Source organism: Erinaceus europaeus, chromosome 12 (genome assembly GCF_950295315.1).
Source record: "Erinaceus europaeus chromosome 12, mEriEur2.1, whole genome shotgun sequence".
Lineage (NCBI taxonomy): Eukaryota > Metazoa > Chordata > Mammalia > Eulipotyphla > Erinaceidae > Erinaceus > Erinaceus europaeus.
Window position 1 is genome coordinate 48,135,375 of NC_080173.1, and position 14,947 is coordinate 48,150,321.

Sequence of the window (14,947 nt, forward strand, 5' to 3'; positions counted from 1 at the left end):
GGAGTGCTGTGTTTGAGGAAGGAGAAGGGCCAGGAGATTCAGTGTCCTCACTACTGGACACAGGACTGAAATGAAGAGGATAGGGACAATGAAATGAGTGCATGTATATGTGTATCAGAAATGGAACAGGGGAGGAGGCAGCCAGAATTTGTTGTGGTCTAGAGCTGAGGGGTCAGTAGCACAGATTTCAAGGTCCTTTTTATGCTAATTTCTCAAGGGAAGGTGTCTGTAAAAGCTCTAATTCTGGGGTTGATTTACTCAAAGGAGCACTGTTAGCATGAGCAAAGTCCCAGGTTCACATCCCCGGCAACCACACAAAGGGGAAACACCACAAGCAGTGAGCAATGCTGTGTGTCTTCCCCTCTCTCTTTAACCATCTGAAAAATGGAGTCTGGAAGGAGTCCTCTGTCTTCTTTTGCCACAGGAGTTGTGTAGGCGCAAAGCTCCAGTGAAAACTCTGGAAGAAAAAAAAAAAAGAAAGGAAAAAAGACAACCCCCACAAACAAAAAGTCCTGGAATTTTGTGACTTAGGAAATACTAGAAGTCAAGACCACAAGACATACACAATGCCAGGTGACTAGCATCCACTTTGTAACTTGAGGCAATAGAAATATAGTAATTATTAAAAATTAAAAAAAACCAACTTTTTATTACCTTTATTTATTAGATAGAGACAGAGGCAGGGGGAGGTAGAGAAGGAAAGAGACACAGAGAGAAACCTGTAGCCCTATTTCACTACTCATGAAGCTCTTTCCCTGCTGGTGGGGACCAGGAGCTTGAACCCGGGTCCTTGCACATTGTAACATATGTGCTCAGCCAAGTGCACCACCACTCAGCCCCAAAAGATAGTAACTTTTAATGGGAATCATGAGGAGGAGATCTCTGTAATCAAAGCATTTTTCCCCCCAGTGATTATAAAAAAGGAATGCTAAGAAAGAGTAGGAACAGAGCACAACAATTTTATTTATTTTTATTTTTTAAATTTTTTAAATTATCTTTACTTGTTGGATATAGTCAGAAATTGAGAGGAAGGGAGAGATAAAGGGGAGAAAGACAGACAGACACCTGCAGCACTGCTTCAGCACTCAAGAAGCTTACTCCCTGCATATGGGGACTGGGGGCTTGAACCCAGTTCCTTGTGCATTGTAACATGTGTGCTCAGCCAGGTGCACCACCACCTGCCCCCACAACAATTTATAGGATATTTTATAACTTTAAAACATATTTCATGTTTTATAAAATTATGTAAAAAAATCCAGAATATTTAGCCATACCTTTAGCTCTGAGTTGAGTTATGAACTCTGTGTTCCTCTGAGAGACTGACTTTTGGCCCAGAGAACATTTTGTTCTCTGCCAGAGGTGCTGGTTAGTCTGGGCAGGTGCTGTTCACCTGTATAGAGGTGCCTACTCCAACTGTTGTCTTTGATCATTGGTTTCCTCATCTGGAAGAGCAAGAATAATAATGCTGAATTTAGAAGCATCTTTCCTTCTCTATTCTCTGTTCTCCAACCAATCTGCCTTTCCTCCCATTTTTTTCTCCCTCTTTCTTTGGTCCCTTCCAATTAAAATTCTTTCTTTACTTCTCTATTTTTTTTTTTTTTGTTTTTGCCTCCAGGGTTATCACTGGGGCTCAGTGCCAGCACTATAAGTCCATTACTCCTGGAGGCTATTTTCCCCATTTTGTTGCCCTTGTTATAGTTGTTATTGTTATTGTTGTTATATAGGACAGAGAGAAATTGAGAGAGGAGGGGAAGACAGAGAGGAGGAGAGAAAGACAGACATCTGCAGACCTGCTTCACCACCTGTGAAGTTACTCCCCTGCAGGTGGGGAGCCGAGGAGTCGAACCAGGATCCTTACATTGGTCCTTTTGCTTTGTGCAATGTGTGCTTAACTGGCTGCACTACCACCCAGCCCCCTCTAATTCTCTATTTAGCACAACTGACTATGGGCAAAGCATCCATCCACTCATCCATCCATCTTTTACTGAACCTGAATTTATGCTCCCTCAGGTTTGAGAAGGGAGCAATATACTTAGGTTCATGTACTAAGTACCACTCAGGGTAGTTTGCACACAGCTGTTCTCCTGATGGGAGGCTAAGACACATCTCTGTGCCTCAGGCAGAATGCGGATATTGCTGCAAGTTCCTCCAGGACTCCATCCAGAGAGGCCTGTCATCTCCTGGCCCCTCTTCCAGGTCCCACTCTTTTGGAAAGCTGGATTTGCTGGAAAAATAACCCTACAATGCATGCAAAATTTGCCGAGTATCTGTGCAGACAACCCTGGAGCAGAGGTAAAACTCTGAGGGCCAAGCTCTTTGTGCTTTCTGAGGGGCCCATGTCCTACTTTTTTTTTTTTTATTGATTTAATAATGATTGACAAGACTATAGCATAAGAGTGGCACAATCCCACAGAATTCCCACCACTAGAGTTCTGAATCCCATCCCTTCCATTGGAAGCTTTCCTATTTTTTATCCCTCTGGGAGTATGGATCCAGGGTCATTATGGGGTGCAGAAGGTGGGAGGTCTGGCTTCTGTAATTGCTTCTCCACTGAACATGGGCATTGACAGGTTGATCCATACTCCTAGCCTGTTTATATCTTCTGTTGGAGAATGGGCCCACTGTCCTGGAAAGTCCAGGCTATTGTTTCCATGAAATCCGAGCAGGTTAACCTCTAACTCTCCCTTCAGGTCAAGAGAAGGGCTGCTTTCTCTGGTCTCTGGAATTTATGAGGGCAGGACCCTCAGACGTGGGCGCCTTTCTACACATGCCACCTCCACCCCCTTTCCTTCTTTAATTAAAAGCTATGGATTACTTTGTTAACTTTAAAACTCCAGCAAACATTGCTCAGCTTTTCCCCTCTCTCTTAGTGCTCTCAAGTGCCGGCAATTTACCTCTGGAAAAATGTACATTGTAAAAGCTTAGGATCAAACAGCCTGTTGATAAAAATGTAACTATGGATTATCTTGCTCTGTGCTTGGGTTAATGGATACCCCAAACCTTCTCCCCAAGTTATGGCATATATATTTTCTCTCTCAATAAACGAACTGCCCTCCGAGGCTTTTCCCAGGACTGACTGCGTATTTGTCTCTGTACGCATGTCGCCCTTGACACGCTGAGCTGCTCTTGACCTCCATCTCCCAATAGCAGGGGAGATGGGCAGATCCAGGATTGAGCCAGAAATATCCCCCTAGTGGGGCAGGGCTCTGGGGAGGTGGGATTCCAGGACATGCTGGTGAGGTCATCCATCCAGTGAAGTCAGGTTGACATCATGGTAGCATTTGCAACTTGGTGGCTGAAAACATTAAGATATAAAGTAGAGCCAATTCTTTAGGAACTTAAATATAGGAACAGAACAGATGAGATTTGGGGGTCTCTATTTTGGCCTCTATTTAGGAAGTCTATTTTATTCCAAAGGGCCCATGACTTTACTAATTTTTGCCTGAGCTTGATAACTAACATGCAGGTGGGATAAAGGTATTGTCTGGGGAGATGGTATCAGAGTTGGAAATAGGACTAGAAAGCTGGGTCATGGAAGAGAGTAGCTCCCAAATATGGGAAAAAGTATATAACTACTGTTAACTATAAACCCCATCGATCTGATCTGGGCCCATGTTTATTCATATTCAATACAGGAGCCTGTGTAACATCTGCATCCCTGTAGGTCTGAGCTCACATTCTGTGGTCATAGCTAGGAACATTCTAGTCTGCACTCATTTCAGGACCTGTCCTGCTCAAGTGGCAGAGTATGTTGACCTAGCCTCCCTCCAGAGAGTGGGTCAGTCCCTACCACTGTTGTTGCACATTGAGGGCAAGGTTCTTTAGAGACTCACAAGATGGTTCGTGGTGCTGTTACTGATGGAGATGACCAGTGATGGTCGAGAGAGGGATCTGTTAGAGGTCTAGGCTCATCATATCTATGTAGGAATCCCAGGATTTCCCGAGTTAGTGCAGGGAGCACTGCTCTTATGAATAAGCAGACAGTCTCCATTTTTTTTTTTTTTTTTAACCAAAGCACTGTTCGGCTCTGGCTTATGGTGATGCAGGGGATTGAACCTGGGCCTTTGGAACCTCAGGCATGAGAGTCACTTTGCATAACCATTATGCCTATCTACACTCTGCCCAAGTCTCCATTTTAAAAATGGGCTCAAGACACACCTTACACACACCTTACACATGTGCTGTGTGGCCGTAGGCAGGCGCCTGGCTAGCTGACCTCTAGTCATTCAGGTTCTGGGGCTGCACAGCCAGAACAAATTTCCCAGCAAAGGAAAGAGTGGGGTTGTGCTTACTAAAGTTTTGGGGTAGTGGAGTGACCAACTGGCCCTTTTTGCCCAGGACTGAGGGGCTCTAAGGAATTTCAGTCCCAGAACAAGGACAATGCTGGGGAAACCAGGACAGCTGGTTACCATTGCTGCATTTCCTATTGTCCTAGGATTTCTGTGTCACCTTGGGTGTGAGACCCCTCCTTTTCTGTGACAACCAGGCTTTCCCTCCCACTGATCCCAGCTCAGGCTTTCTCTGCTCCCTGGGGCTCATAAAAGGAGACAATGATGGAGAAAGTCAGAATGGTGATGACTCCCACACTTCTTAAGGAAGAGATTGAGGACTGGCTCAGATGACAGTGCCCTTTGAAGAACTGACAGAGTTTTGGTCTTCCAAGCTACATGGGATGGTGGAGGGGAGTCTTGCCTTCCCCACAAGTCCAACGGGGCTCCTTTTTTATGAGACCAGGAAATGTTCACGAGGAAGCTAAATAACAGGTTAGTGAGTGGGTTCTGATAGAAAGTGGCATTAACTTTAATGAGGAGAAAGCACTTTGTAAAGGCCAACGCCCACTGGAGCAGAGGTATAAATCGGGGTAGGAGCTGCTGTTCTGCATTGGGGGTGTCTGGTCATAGAGATCTGTTACCTGTGCCTACACAGCTGAGGCCATGGCTTCCAAATGCCTGAAGGCCAGCTTCTCTTCAGGCTCTCTCAAGGGCCTGGGAGGGACTGGTGGCAGGTCCTCTCGAGTGTCTGCCATGTACTCCAGCAGCTCCTGCAAGCTCCCAAGTCTCTCCCGTGGGGCCCGGAGCTTCTCTGCCTGCTCAGCAGGCTGGGGCAGGAGCAGCTGCAGGGCTGCCAGTTGCCTCCCTGCTCTCTGCCTCCCTTCTGCGGGCCTTGCCACCAGCTACAGCTTGGGCGGGGGCTGGTATGGGGAGGGCATCCTGACTGTCAGTGAGAAGGAAACCATGCAGGTCCTGAATGACCGGCTGGCCAGCTACCTGGAGAAGGTACGCCAGCTGGAGCAGGAGAATGCCAGCCTGGAGAGCCGCATCCGGGAGTGGTGCGAGCAGCAGGTGCCCTACCTGTGCCCTGACTATCAGTCCTACTTCAGGACCATCGAGGAGCTGCAGAAGAAGGTGAGAGAATCAGAGCAACTTTGAGTGCCTGGGAGTCTGGTGTGCCCAGTGATAGTTCTGCTCTACTAGGGGTCCTTCAGAGGTCACCTGAAAGGCACTTTGGGTTCCTACCTGTGTCCTCATTTGCTGCTCTCTGTAATTGTATGAGGGAGGTGTCACTAGCCCACTGCACAGATGTGAGTGCCGAAGCTCATACTAGTTAAGTGATTCCCTCAAAGTGGTGCAGTGGTAGCTGCTGGAGTCAGAAAACACAAGCTCCATGAACTAACAGAGTGGGTGAGCTCTGCTGCTGCAGTTCAGCTCTTTGAGTTTTCATTGATTTACTATTTTTTAAGGCAAGGAGGAATTTGGAATTGATGTGTTGATGTAGGGCAGGTTTCCTCTAACTCAGTGGAGAAAAAGCAGTTCTCTACCCAGCCCACAGCCCATGGAAATTCCCGAGGGCTCCTGTGAGGAGTCACATCTCACTATAGAGAATCAGAGTGCTCTCATGGTTATGACTAGTTCAGAGTCTCCCTTAGGCCTGGGGGAGACACAATGAGGTGTCCCTAGGCCAGCTGTTTACTGGAGCATTTCCATGTCTCCCTCTCACTGCTGACCTGTCTCTGACATGTTTGTTGCCTAGTGGTTTGCAGTCTGACCCTTGCAGCTTATCCATGAGACTCCTAGAGCCCTAGCTGCCATTGCCTAGAATGGGAGACTCTCCCTTCCAGTGGCACCAGCTTTGGAAATCCCACCAGCAGAATGTCCTTTTTTGCACCTAAGTCACTTGTTTATTCCCAGGCCCTGTGCAGCAAGTCTGAGAATGCCAGGCTGGTGGTGCAGATCGACAATGCCAAGCTGGCCGCAGATGACTTTAGGACCAAGTGAGTCAATCTGCTTGTCCTTTGGTTGGAGGCTAGCAGGCATGGGCACTAGTGAGACCTGGGCTCAGGGTTTTGGCCATATTGGGTCACTGGGCAGGAGAGATATCACTAGGCCAGTGAATTAGATGGTGGTGAGGGGAGCTGACTTGGATATAGAGCAGAAGCTCCTGCAGCTTCGGGTCTCCTGTTGTCTTCCTGCCAGGTATGAGATGGAGCTGTCCATGCGGCAGCTGGTGGAGTCAGACATGAATGGTCTGCGCAGGATCCTGGATGATCTGACCCTGTGCAAGTCTGACCTGGAGGCCCAGGTGGAATCCCTGAAGGAGGAGCTGCTGTGTCTCAAGAAGAACCATGAGGAGGTGAGTCTGAGAAGATGGGCATGGGGGCAGGTGAGAAAGGACAAAGAAATGCACTGGGGGGAGCAGATGGAGGAGGTGAGCATGTGAAACTGCTAGGAATGGACTTCTGAGCAAGTGAGGCTGACCTCGGTCTGTGCCATAGGAAGTGAACTCGCTGCGCTGCCAGCTTGGAGATCGGCTCAATGTGGAGGTGGACGCTGCCCCGCCTGTTGACCTGAACCGTGTTCTGGATGAGATGAGATGCCAATATGAGACCTTGGTGGAGAATAACCGCCGGGACGCTGAAGACTGGTTCAACACCCAGGTAGGTACTGAAGAGATTATGGCAGAGACTCAGGGTGTGTGTCAAAGTGGCCTTGGGGCTCTGAAGCAGGAGACCTGACTCTGGCTCCTGACTCTGCATCAACCTCAGTGCATGCTGGCCATCCCCTCAGTGTCCAGTGTAAACGAGTGGCATGACTGAGAGAGCAGGAAGGTCTTCTTTGGCTCATGGTTCTCAGCAGTCTTTGCAGAAGCCAAGGCGCTGGTGTTTTAGCTCAGTTCCTATGCGTGTATGTTGCAGACTGAGGAGCTGAACCAGCAGGTGGTGTCCAGCTCTGAGCAGCTGCAGACCTGCCAGGCAGAGATCATCGAGCTGAGACGCACAGTCAACGCCCTGGAGATTGAGCTGCAGGCCCAGCAGAGCATGGTGAGTCTGGATGCTGTGGTCACACCAGCTGTGCATAAGCCTTGCTGGTTTCCATGCTCTGATCGCACAGGCAGGCCCCTGGGGTTCAAGTTCTAAAGCATCAGGGATTTTCCTCTGCAAAGAAGAGGAAGGGCTCAGCTTCCACACAAATGCTCCAATGGTGGGAAAGACTGGCGGTATGTGGCTCTGGGATGTGTGTAGGCAGACATGTTCTGAACAATGACCAGTCACCCAGAGATCTCTTTAATAGAGGAGATGCTCTCTAATTCAAGTAGGCTAGAGACACTAATGGTCTCATCTCAGGTGAGATGTCTGATTATGGTTTATCCTGACACAGTATATAATTCTTCAAGTTCCCCCTCTCGCATTCTGAGGCCTCACTGAGACCCAGGTGTATCAGGGGCATCTATGCTCTTCTCTGACTGCTAAACTACTTCCATGCATGATTCTTGCCCACACAGAGAGACTCTCTGGAGAACACGCTGACAGAGACTGAGGCCCGCTACAGTTCGCAGCTGTCCCAGGTACAGTGCATGATCACCAACGTGGAGTCACAGCTGGCTGAGATCAGGAGTGACCTGGAGCGGCAGAACCAGGAGTACCAGGTGCTGCTGGATGTGCGTGCCCGGCTGGAGTGTGAGATCAACACATACCGGGGCCTCCTGGAGAGTGAGGACTGCAAGTGAGTACTATGTTCTTATCTTCTGAGTGTAATCTACAAAGTTCTGGGGGAGGCAGTCTGGTGCCCAGGGAAGAGTCCTGCACTGGGCAGCAGGTGTCCTGGGTCTGGGTTCCTGTTTTGTTACAAATTAATCTTGTGACTTTCTGGGTCTCTGTTTCCTCACTGATAAAACAAGGGGAAAAAGACCTGGTTATTTATTTATTTATTTATTTATTTATTTATTTTGCTACAAGGATTATCACTGGGGCTTGATGCCTGCTTCATAAATTCACTCCTCCCAGTGACCATTTTTTCCATTTATTTCTATTTTTATTTCACAAGACAAAGAGAAATTGAGAGAGGAGGGGATATGGAGAGGGGGAGAGGAAGAGAGATACCTGCAGACCTGGTTTGACACTCATGAAGTGTTCCCCCCTGGAGGTGGGGAGCAGAGGCTCGAACGCAGGTCCTTGCATACGGTATTATGTTCCCAGGTGTGCTACCACCTGGCCCCTGAAAGACCTGGTAATTTTCCAGGTGATCTGAGTTATTAAAAATATCAACTGGGAAAAATCAGAGTAATTGGATCTTTTTCTTTCTCCTAGGCTCCCTTGCCATCCATGTACCCCTGACCAATTGCCCTCCAAGTCATGCCTGCCCTGTCTTCCTGCAGCCACCTGCAGTCCTGGTGCAGCCCGTACCACCTGCAGCCCTCGCCCTACCTGTGTGCCCTGCCCAAGGGGCCGGTTCTGAGAGTAACTGACCAAGAAAGCCAAGGCTATTGTTTCTAGGTGTTGACCTTGGCCTTCACCCACCATTAACCTTCAAAACCCAGTTCCTTGCTCTCTAGGTAGAAGCTAGTCCAGGGCTTGACCATAAGAGGGCTTGCCATACATATGCCTTTAAGTTTCCCAAAGCTGCTCATGAAGGTTCTAGCCCTGAAGGCTCCTCACTATTTCAGTGGGTACTAGGATGCATCCTGGGTTGAGTTTTCTTTCTGCATGTGATTTCAGTGTCTTCTGAAATGCAACCGATGGCTTCTGTTGGTAGAAAAATAAAGCTCATTTGCTCTGGCACTTGATAACTAGCCCTCAACTTCTGGTACTACTGGTTCATGTCTCTCCTGGGAGGACAGGTATGTCTCTAGGACAGATGAATGGGGTATGTTTGCCCAACTTTGACACTGGGTATAAATGACAGGGTCTCCATGGCCCTGTTCAGGGAGGAGGTGGGGTAGAATCTCCCGTGGAACCACTTATTCCTCTTTCCTTTGAAAGAAACATCTCCAAGATTCCAAACAGGTGGTAGGCATTACCTGACCTCTCCTACTACCTGTTTTAGTTTATCTGGTCACCCTGATGTTCCAGAGGAGGATGGGTTAAGCAGAGATCAGCATAACATGAAACATTTGAGGCAACCGATCAGCCTTAAGCCCCTGGGCTGTGTAAGCACAGCAATATGAAGTCTCATACTCTAAAAGGAAACTTTCAAGAGTGTATTTGTATCAACCTCTCCACTTTCACTGAAGCCTTTTTTATGCAGTTTCTCCTTATCAGGTCCCTTTGACAACACACACCCTATGAAAAGCAAGAAATGACACAATAAGCCCAATCTATGACTTTCACCCAGAATTCAGAAGATTACCTTCAATAAACTTGCTGTGTTCTTGCATGTCTTTGCCATTTGATGGCACATGTAGTGTTTTTGGGTATCAAAGCATTTTTTACACAGAAAAGGGAACTCCCATCACTTTGACCTAAAGGGTCTCATTTGTGTCCAAAATGTCCTCTCTCAATACCAAGTTCCTTCAATCCCAGTGGGAAACAGAGAATGTTCAAGCAATGCTTTCCAAGAGGAGAACATTCTCTGTTTCCCACTGGGATACTTTGTACAGCACATGTGGGGCATTTGAGGTTGATATTGTTGGCTCTGTTCTAGCTGGATTGCTCTGAGGGTAGGAGTCTACTTTTTCCATGCCCAGGGTTGCATTTCCAAGGCTTTTTTTTTTTTTTTTTTTTTGCATTTCTAAACAGCAAAGTCCAAGATAAACCAGACCAGCCAAAGTGAACATGCAGGCACAAGACTTCTCTGAGTCTGATGGAAAGTAGATTGAATGGGGCTAGGGAAGGGGAGAGCTGCAGCCAGAAGCAGTATGTGGAAACTGTACTGAGTACATGGGCTCCATCCTGCTGAGCCTGTTTTACATAATCCACAATTTTCCTGCTCATAAAATTCTTTGTGGTACAAGCCCCTTCCAAACCTATTCAACTTCTTCCAAGGTGGAGCTAACCAGACCCTGTGTAGACTTGCCTCTAGTTATTATTTACATCATTTGCACGTGAATTTACTTTATTTTTTGTCATCTCCTGGGCTTTATTGCTCTAACTGACATTTTCAGAAAGGGTGAGATAGAGAAATGAAGAAACAAAGACACAGAAGTTATAACATCCAGGTAAGGCCCTCAACATGTAAAAAAGTGAGTTTCACTCATTGAATATTCAGATGGTGGCTTTTTTTTTTGTTGCAATAATCCTATCCTATCCTATCCTATCCTATCCTATCCTATCCTATCCTATCCTATCCTATCCTATCCTATATAGAGAGGAATAGGGTTGAAGAAAGAGTGAAAGCTTCCTTCAATACATGAGAGTTAGACTTGAACTTGGGTGATGCCAGCCCCACAATAAAGCACTTTCTAAACAAATGCATGTGCATTAAAAAAAAAACTTTCCAGAGTTTGGCTATCTTTTTCAGTAGAGAAATAATTTGGAGCCATTTGGAGACAGAAATCATTGGAGTAGAAGCTCTGTCAAATCAATACTGCATTGCTGCTTGGTCCATTGAAAAAGCCACACTTGGGATACAAAGGAAGTTTCTACGTTTTACCTGCTTTATCATAGTTCTCTTTCCCCTTTCATTGTTATTAGGTCAAAACACTGCACACAGACTTCCTCCAAAATGACTCACAAATTCAAGTTTGATTAAGATTTTAGGCCCATGTGAATCAAAAATTAAAAAAATTTAAATAATTTGTTTATTTTCCCTTTTGTTGCCCTTGTTTTTTTATTGTTGTTGTAGTTATTGTTGTTATTGATGTCATTGTTGTTGGATAGGACAGAGAGAAATGGAGAGAGGAGGGGAAGACAGAGAGGGGGAGAGAATCAATACTGCATTGGGGGTTGTATTGTGTGGAAAACTGAGAAATGTTTTATGCATGTACAAACTATTGTATTTACTATCAACTGTAAAAAATTAACCCCCAATAAATAAATAAATAAAATCAGAAGAAGAAAAGAAAAGGAGAAGAAAAAAAAAAGAAGGGGGCAGCTATAGATAGCATAACTGTTATGCAAAGAGAATCTCTTGCCTGAGGCTCCGAAGTCCCAGGTTCAAAGCCACCCACTCCCTTCCTAATAAAACTATAAGCCAGTGTTGATCAGTGCTATGGTAAAAAAAAAATTAGAAAGTAGCATCCCCAAGTTGTGGAATATTCAGTTCAGAATCTCCCTGATGTCAAGGACAGATGGCACATAAGCTGTACTGATCCACTTCTTGAGCAGCGGAAACACATAATTGCAAAGGCTACACTGATTGAAAGATACAAGTACTGTATCGAGTTCTCTGCATCAGTATGTTTTTTAAACTGATCTTTCACTAGAAAAAGAAAAGCAAGTAAAGGTTAAGTTGAACAGAATGTGGTAACCTGCCAATTCTGAATAGCCACTCTATGAAAACAAGTTAATATATGATATTAGAAAGGGGAGGAATATTTACTGGTAACATTCTTCTACTTTAAGAAAAAAAATTTCATTTTATGTTATATAAGGAAAGAGAATTGGGGAGGATGATTCATGCTAGTTCAGGTTTTCACATTACTTCTACAGTTTAATAGCTAATGAACTGTCAGCTATACCTTTGATAGTAAACAGACTCAAGTTAATTAATCTAGAATCATTTGAAATACTGATGAGCTAGTTTAAAACTCTTGTATTTAGGGCTGGTGAAATATCTCACTTGGATAGCACATTGCTTTACCACGTGCACAATTCAGGTTCAAGCTTGGCTCCTACAGGACTGACGGAAGCTTCAGTGCTGTGGTCTCTTGCACTTTCTCTGCCTCTCTCTAAAAATTAAACAAAAAAACAAACAAATAAATAAAGTCGGTGTATTTGGTTGTAAATTGTGCATACCAATATGCTCATTTTCACTTGTAGGTAAGGGGGCTGCTAGGGATTCAACCCAGGGTCTTCTAAATGTGAGGTATGTGTAACATCTCTGGTCCCTGAATGTGGCTATTTCATACAACATTGATCACATTGAAGAATTATAGTTGTTGTATTTTAAAGCAGTGGTATTAGAACCACTCTATTCATAAAAAAACCACATCCACCTAAACATTTAATCAAGCAATACATTTATGGTAATATAGAATCCCCCTTTCTTGCCCATCACCACTAATTCTAGACATATATAAAAATGAGACAAACACACTCCCATACTATATTTACAAGATTAATGAATAAAAGTGCCTATAAATCAATGTGATCCACCACATAAAAGCAAGACCAAAAACCACATGGTCATATCAATAGATGCAGAGAAAGTCTTTGACAAAATCCAACACCCTTTATAATCAAAACACTACAAAAAAATGGGAATAGATGGAAAATTCCTCAAGATAGTGAAGTTTATATATAGGAAACTGACAGCCAACATCCTACTCAATGGTGAAAAAATGGAAGCATTTCCCCTCAGATCAAGTACTAGACAGGGCTGCCCACTATCATCATTACTATTCAACATAGTGTTGGAAGTTATTGCCATAGTAATCAGGAAGGAGCAAGGAATTAAAGGAATACAGATTGGAAGAGAACAAGTCAAACCCTCCCTATTTGCAGATGGCATGATATTATACACAGAAAAACCTAAGGAATCCAGCAAGAAGCTTTTGGAAATCATCAGGCAATAAAATTAACATTCAAAAGTCAGTGGCATTCCTCTATGCAAACACTAAGTTAGAAGAAGTTGAAATCCAGAAATCAATTCCTTTTACTATAACAACAAAAACAATAAAACATCCAGGAATGAACCTAACCAAAGAAGTGAAAGACTTGTATACTGAAAATTATAAGCCACTACTCAAAGAAATTGAAAAAGACACAAAGAAGTGGAAAGATATTCCATGTTCATAGGTTGAAAGAATTAACATCATCAAAATGAATATACTACCCAGAGCCATATACAAATTTAATTCTATCCCCATCAAGATCCCAACCACATTTTTTAGGAGAATAGAACAAATGCTACAAATGTTTATCTGGAACCAGAGAAGACCTAGAATTGCCAAAACAATCTTGAGAAGAAAGAACAGAACTGGAGGCATCCCAGATCTCAAATTGTATTATAGGGCCATTGTCATTAAAACTGCTTGGTACTAAACATGAATAGACGCATTGACCAGTGGAATAGAATTGAGAGCCCTGCACTATGAATCCACTGCTCCTGGATGCCATTTTTCCATTTTGTTGCTCTTGCTGTTGTTGCCATTTTGACTGTTGTTATTGCTGGAAGGACAGAGATAAATTGAGAGAGGAGGGGAAGACAGGGGGAGAGAAAGATAGAGACCTGCAGACCTGCTTCACCACTTGTGAAGCGAACTCCCTGCAGGTGAGGAGCCGGGGCTCGAACCGGGATCCTTACACTGGTCCTTGTGCTTCATACCATGTGAGCCTAACCCACTGCGCTACCGCCCGGTCCTCAGTATTGATTTTCTTTTAATGTAGTGGGGACCGAGTTTGAACCTGGGTCGTACACAGAGCAGAGCAGCACTACTCAAGTAAACCATGCTGCTTTCTAAACAAATGCCCATGACTTCTTTAACTGGAAGCACCTGCTTCCAGCTTTCCTGGGTTAGTTCATCCAATAATTACAGGGGTTTCTCTTCAAGGGGGATTGATTGACACTGTTTCCTGGGCCTGACATAAGAACTTTTTGTCTATCATTGTGGAAAGGGACATTTCTTTTTTCTTTTAAAAAATTAAAAAAAATTATTTATTCCCTTTTGTTGCCCTTTTAAAAAATTGTTGTAGTTATTATTGTTGTTGTTATTGATATCATCGTTGTTGGATAGGACAGAGAGAAATAGAGAGGGGAGGGGAAGACAGAGAGGGGGAGAGAAAGATAGACATCTGCAGACCTGCTTCACCGCCTGTGAAGCGACTCCCCTGTAGGTGGGGGGCTCAAATTGGGATCCTTACTCCAGCCCTTGTTTTTTGTGCCAATGTGCTTAACCAGCTGCTCTACTGCCCGACTCCTGGAAAGGGAAGGAACATATCTATGTAACCTCAGCCTGTCAAAAAAAAAAAAAAACAAACAAAAAACTGTGAATCAACTTCTCAATAACTTCCTACAAGAAATTATGATTGATGAAGAGGTGGATCAGGAGAAAAAGCATATGCATTGCAGAGATGTTCATATTTCTTATATTTTCTAAGGATGGGACTGCTCTTTCTCAGTGGTGTTCATCTCTGCAGCTGTAGTGTATGTGGGGGAGAAACAGTGGTAGATTGCACAATTTATATGTGTGAGTTCCTGAGTCTGATCTTCAGCACTGCATGTGCCAGAGTGACACTCTAGTCCTCTCTCTCTCTTTCAAATAAATAAATCAACCTTTAGCAAGCAAACAAGCTAACTAACTAGTGTTCAGCAGAAAAGACGTCCCTGACCCTTAGGTTTTCTGTCTGCGTTGCTTGTTCCTTCTCTCCTCACCCATAGTATCCTTCGCCTCAGAAGGGAGATGATGCAGGCTAAGGAGTCTCAGTGGTTCCTGTCTGAGATTCTGGATTTATACTCTTGCTGGTATCGGTGTCACCTGTCTCACACACATATCCTCATTAAGGGACCAGGCTTCTTGCCAATGGCGATATTCTCATTATAGGAGCAACTACAGCAGAACAGGACTGCACACT

The 14,947-nt window shown here is 44.7% G+C and overlaps 1 protein-coding gene and 1 long non-coding RNA gene across 5 annotated transcripts in view; one reads left to right on the top strand and one right to left on the bottom strand.

The window, feature by feature from the left end:
- The first annotated feature begins 4,865 nt into the window (after window positions 1–4,865).
- KRT35 (keratin 35) lies at window positions 4,866–9,074 on the top strand. Its single transcript, XM_007535495.2, has 7 exons — window positions 4,866–5,405; window positions 6,189–6,271; window positions 6,474–6,630; window positions 6,773–6,934; window positions 7,193–7,318; window positions 7,780–8,000; window positions 8,585–9,074. Exons 1-7 carry the CDS (start codon window positions 4,935–4,937, stop codon window positions 8,730–8,732), a joined length of 1,368 nt encoding a protein of 455 aa, XP_007535557.1. The 5' UTR covers window positions 4,866–4,934; the 3' UTR covers window positions 8,733–9,074.
- Window positions 8,721–14,947, bottom strand: part of LOC132541926 (uncharacterized) — a 75,641-nt gene continuing 69,414 nt past the window's right edge. For all 4 annotated transcript variants that reach the window (XR_009553038.1, XR_009553037.1, XR_009553039.1 and 1 more), the window contains one exon: window positions 8,721–9,019. This is a non-coding gene — a long non-coding RNA (uncharacterized LOC132541926). The remainder of the gene's footprint in view (window positions 9,020–14,947) is intronic.

What these genes read in the sequence shown, in the direction of transcription:
- KRT35 (XM_007535495.2), top strand. Translation starts at nt 4,935, where the DNA reads ATGGCTTCCAAATGCCTGAAGGCCAGCTTCTCTTCAGGCTCTCTCAAG. An exon ending in TCGAGGAGCTGCAGAAGAAG is followed by an intron (nt 5,406 to 6,188) that starts GTGAGAGAATCA and finishes GTTTATTCCCAG; the next exon opens with GCCCTGTGCAGCAAGTCTGA. An exon ending in AAGACTGGTTCAACACCCAG is followed by an intron (nt 6,935 to 7,192) that starts GTAGGTACTGAA and finishes TGTATGTTGCAG; the next exon opens with ACTGAGGAGCTGAACCAGCA.